The sequence below is a fragment of the Gadus morhua genome, chromosome 4 (assembly GCF_902167405.1).
Source record: "Gadus morhua chromosome 4, gadMor3.0, whole genome shotgun sequence".
Classification (NCBI taxonomy): Eukaryota; Metazoa; Chordata; class Actinopteri; order Gadiformes; family Gadidae; genus Gadus; species Gadus morhua.
Window position 1 is genome coordinate 2632659 of NC_044051.1, and position 5326 is coordinate 2637984.

The 5326-nt window shown below is 49.4% G+C and overlaps 1 protein-coding gene across 3 annotated transcripts in view; it reads right to left on the reverse strand.

The window, feature by feature from the left end:
• The window catches only part of braf (B-Raf proto-oncogene, serine/threonine kinase), a 22290-nt gene extending 17172 nt beyond the window's left edge, over positions 1 to 5118 (reverse strand). For all 3 annotated transcript variants that reach the window (XM_030353151.1, XM_030353152.1, XM_030353150.1), the window contains exons 1-3: positions 4823 to 5118; positions 2313 to 2414; positions 1255 to 1563 (exon numbers count right to left, since the gene is read on the reverse strand). In XM_030353151.1, the coding sequence (XP_030209011.1) occupies positions 1255 to 1563; positions 2313 to 2414; positions 4823 to 4987 (576 nt within the window). In that variant the 5' untranslated portion in view covers positions 4988 to 5118. The remainder of the gene's footprint in view (positions 1 to 1254; positions 1564 to 2312; positions 2415 to 4822) is intronic.
• Between the last annotated feature and the right edge of the window lie 208 nt (positions 5119 to 5326).

A 5326-nucleotide genomic window follows, 5' to 3' on the forward strand; every position in this document is an offset into this window, starting at 1 on the left:
GTAGCAAACACTGCATATCTAATCAAAGAAAAGAGGGTCACCTACATTTCATTTCCCTCGGCCACACACGCATTTTAATTTGTCACAGAGCAAAACTCGAGCGATGGAAAGATAAAGTGTTCTTGATTCTCTGAGAGCTAAAGCTGTTGTTCTAAAATCCAAAGACTTTGTGAAACATTTGTTTTCCCTTTTGACCTTAGTGGGCTCCTTCTATTTACCTATTCTACAAAGTCGGCCAAAATATCAGAAACATCCTGTTTATTAGTTATAAGTTCTACATCCAAATCGAATCAATGCAATAGTGTCTCGAGGTTGAAAAAAACCTGCATGTTGACGTTAATTAGCCTCCGTCGGTAGGCTTAGAATCTCAACCGAAAATGTAATCATATTTTTACCCCGTTCCCTCATATCGCAGTCGATTTCATCTGTTTTATGAGGATGCATGTTTTAACAACTTCCGACCCCCCCCCTCAGTGGGTTTGGCCCTTTAACAACAACCACGTCTCGTTCAGGTTTGTGCTCCACCTCCACCACACCTCGGTCTCATGCTCCCCACCCCACCAGAGCCCCCCCCCCTACGTCACGAGGGCTGGTGGTCCCACACCCTGGACCCACCGTACCAGACCGTCGGAGGTACGTTGACGAGAACGGCCGCTAACACACCTGCGACCCTTTACATTTTACCGGGAATGACGTCGTCCAGTCTCCACCGTAGTGGAACACACTGGCGATGTGGCCAATTAATGAAGCCCGAAGCGAGCGGGAGCTTATTGGAACATTGATAATCGATGCTAAGAGCGACGTCACATTATTTGATACAGTTTTCTTGAATTTCGGCTCAGTCCACAAGATTGGTGAAATGAAGGATCTCCAGCTCCTTGGTTTTTAGCCCAAGACATGTGTTGGTACGACAGTCTTTAAGCACGCACACACACACGCACACGCACACACACACACACACACACACACACACACACACACGTCAACGCCCCACTATTGAGCGCAACCCCAAAGCCTTTCCCCTTGTTGCTTCAAATCAGAACTAATTGTTTCCGCAAAGTTTTAGCAACCGAAACCTGTATCGTCTTCCGTCTCTAGTTCCGTCCCTTGTGAGACCAACACCCTAAACCCCCAAACAATCTTGGGGGGGGGGGGTACAACGCAACGCCGACACTGAATGTGATCTAAACGACGTCAAAGGAATCCAGAACCCCACCAGATTCAAAACATAATAACAACTGAATCCGAACGTACCACGGTCCGCTGTTTGTTGGGCAGGAACACGCGGACGATGGGCTTCTGCGGCGAGCGCGGGTTGGCCCGCGAGGGGTCCATGGGGCACTGGAGGACCGCCAGCGTGTTGGGGGCCGAGGGGAAGCCCTGGCCCCCGCCGCCGCCGCCGCCGCACATGCCCCCGCCCGGGCAGCCGCCCCCGACCTGGGCGTCCAGGAGGCCGGGCGTGGGGGAGGAGCAGGACAGCTCGCCGCCGCTGCCCGTACCCTCCAGCAGCTGCTGCTCCCGCTGCTGGAGGGCGTCCAGCTTACTGGTGTACTCCTCGTAGGCCTGGGGGGTGGAGGGGGAGGGGAGGGGAGGGGGGCCGGAGGGGGGAGGGGGAGGGATACATGTACATTAACATTTAGGGCATTTAGCAGACGCTTTTACCCAAAGCCACTTAAAATAAGTACATTTGTCGTGAGAAAGTGAAACAATAAATCACTGTCGGTGCAGTAAGGATGTTCATAGAACCAAGTGCCAAGCACTAACAATCACTAGGTTAACCCATTCCCCGTATACCACAAAGCTTGGATAGGATGCTACACAACTAAGCATCAATAACTAATACAATCAATACATTACAATCAATGTATTCATCTTATTAGTAAAACTCGCCATTTCGGCTTTAGCGTGCAGACCAAACTGTGGGTCTAGTATGGTGACGCTGCCATCACTATACACTTATTACAATTTGAAATCAAACTAAGTATATGGGTTAAGGTTTGTCTTATATGTATCAGATAGGATTTACATACATTTTTCCATGAAAAATATGTTCCCAATTTGAAATACACGGTCCATCCAGTTTAGAGGACTAAACTGTAAACTTAATACATTAACATCTCTGCTTACATCGAGTCACTGTCTAACATTTCAGATGTACCTTGTTATTGAATCTTTGTATTTGGTAATAGTATCTGACATCAATACATCGATACATCCCCATCACTGATACAGTTGCTTTAGGCGATACGGAGAGACAATATGGTATAAAACAAGGGAAACGAGAACGGACAACATTCATCTCTCTTCCATACCTCCAGGTATATAGCCGGAGGATTGTGTTCGCCCCCAAACTTCTCCAACAGGGCCTCCAAATGCTCTTGAGTCAGCTTTATCATCTGTTTAATGTTCCATATCTGCAAAGAGAATCAAAACCTTACCAACTGCAAAACATGGGGAGGAAGAAATACATTTACAAGCTAGCTAGAAATTAACTGCTTTGTGTTAGCATAGTTAGGCCAAAAAGAGGTTCATTCCTTGGTCTCATTCAGCTGAATGGTCGTCAAGATCAAGCCCGACCCTCTAGTTTAAACCTCATTTAAAAATACTCCCATTATAAATGTTATGTCATAACCTAAAGCATGACAACAGTCAATTGCTCCACCCCTGCCTCACTGCCAATTGGCTGACACCCCTTAGCATTTCCAGGAAGTTGCAGGGCTGGTTACGATATTACCAAAGAAACAGGCAAACAAACAATTAGCATGTGATGTAGCCTGCGTCCGCAGAGCACAGCGCAGTTGGAGCTACGCATGGGTTAGCTTCTGCCTTCTGCTCCCAACAGCCAAAGAAACCAGTAGCCTAATATCAGGGTAGCAACACCCTTTTACATATCATAACCACAAACCGCCTCTGATGGAAGTTTCTTATCACCCTTTCAAACATGGAATAGTAGCGCAAGTCACCGTTGTTATATTGATGGATCCCAATATATCGGGGACATATCGGGGTCCTAATATTGACCCCGGGGGGTTAGGGAACCCTACTTTGAGCCCCCAGTCCCATCGCCTTAAATATTAATCAATATTGAGTGTGATCCTGTGGGACCTGACAGCCTGGTCACGATTACAGTAACGAAGAGGACGGTTAATGCGTATGCATGTGCTAGTAATGCTGGACCTACGGTCAGAACAGGTTCAGACGACCACCAGCCTTGTAAATTGTTTGAGTAGGGGCAGAACAGTAAGGGAAAATATACTTTTTGAAATCCGCTCCAAACAGACCCACACCATTTTTAATCCACAGATCTGTGTTCGCCATCTACAGTAAATGTATGGACGTGAACCACAGTCCATGACAACGTACACTGTATTGAAGACGGTCTAAGTAAGCAGAACTCATTTAGAGTCGATAGGGAGCACAAGAAGGAGAGGCAAGCCCTGCCATACAACTCCATCTGTGAACCTGCTGCAGAACACGTTTCGTCTCGTATTACAGTCGTAGACAGCCTTATGATGTGCATAAATACATGGAACAACTTTAAGTGAGACAGGAGACACAGGAGAAGTACCCCATCACATCCTGAATCAACAATTTGTCTTTTAAGAAATCAAGAAGGCTAGAAGGAAGGACGTATCAACTCAAAGCTATTAAAAAAAAAAAACAGTTCTCATAGCTTTCAATCATTTGAAATGATCTCAAGCATTACCATTCGCGAGCAATTATGTAAGAATCTCGCCATCAGAATCGCAACCGAAGATGGTGTTGGCCACAGAGGTGTGCATTGTGTGCCAACATGCACAATAATAATCTAAATTGAATGGTCAGTCAACGAGGCCTTTTCGGTTCTACACTGATAATGCGCAGGTCTAACCATTTTTTTTATAGACGATGCTATCTCATGGTCTGCGTGTGCGACCACAGAGGAGAGCGCAGGCTGACGGATTCAGAACTCTTGCGTCGGGCGGGGGGGGTCCCTAATAACGCCTGGGTTCATGTCGGTAAAAGTGGGCAAAACGAGGCTGATTCTTGGCGTTCAAAAAGAGCAGCACGACTCGAGTTAGCCACCACCGTTGTAATGACAGCATCCCTCAGAGACCGGAGGAGTCGCCACTCGATCCCAATAGAAAAACAACACAACTTTAGGGGGTGCTTCGGTGATCTGGAAATGGATGTATTTGATGAGGTATACATCGGGCTATGTCAACACGACGGAGCCCCATGCCCAATGCCCGGGTGCCGCGGTAGGGCTGTGTGTTGAAGGCTGTGCACGACAAGGCTGCTACGGTGTGTGTGTGTGTGTGTGTGTGTGTGTGTGTGTGTGTGTGTGTGTGTGTGTGTGTGTGTGTGTGTGTGTGTGTGTGTGTGTGTGTGTGTGTGTGTGTGTGTGTGTGGCTGCAGCCTGCAGTGGGCACTGGAGGAAATAAAGCGGAGTGCGAATGAAATAAAAAGCAGGGCCTGGAATAAACATTGCGTCCGCAGGACAATATTATTTATCCGTTTGTGTTCCTATCGGTTTGTCCTGCTTAATGGGGGGGTCGGGAGGGAGGAGGGGGGTTGCGGGATGGAAACCTACATTGGGGAGAGATGCGAGACGCAGTGTTTGATTTAAAAAAAAAAAATGCATTAACATCTTTGTGCATCGTCTCCCCCCCGACCCCCCCTGCAATGCATCCCCCCCCCCCCCACCCCCACGATCCATATTACAGCCGGTGTTTCCTGATAGATTTACATCCAATTACCTCCGCTCCCAAGCCCCGTCTCTTCCCGTGATCAGCCCCACTACCCCCCCGATTTCCCCTATTGCGTCTAGCGGGGTGCCTACCTCTTCATCCTGCGGACATTCAGGTATCCCCACCGAGCAGGTGGAGTCGAGCCCGGCGCCCAGGTCGTCCAGTCCCCGCTCCCGCTCCCTCTCGGCCGGATCGCGGTCCATGGTGTCTCCGTTGTAGACGGACGGTGGGGACTCGGCGCTGCTCAACGCCGCCATTTTAAACTGCGAGAGACTGACTGGAAAATAATAGAAGGGGGAGAGACCGTAGGCAGCTGTACGGGAGGGGGGAGAGACCGTAGGCAGCTGTACGGGAGGGGGAGAGAGACCGTATGCAGCTGCACGGGAGGGGGGGGAGAGAGAGACCGTCCGCAGCTGTACGGGAGGGGGGAGAGACAGTAGGCAGCTGTACGGGAGGGGGGGAGAGAGACAGTAGGCAGCTGTACGGGAGGGGGGAGAGACCGACCGTCGGCAGCTGTACGGGAGGGGGAGACAGAGACGCAGGACACACTCGCGGTGCGTTGAGGGTTAACGGGATGGCTTCTGCTCGCCGTGGAT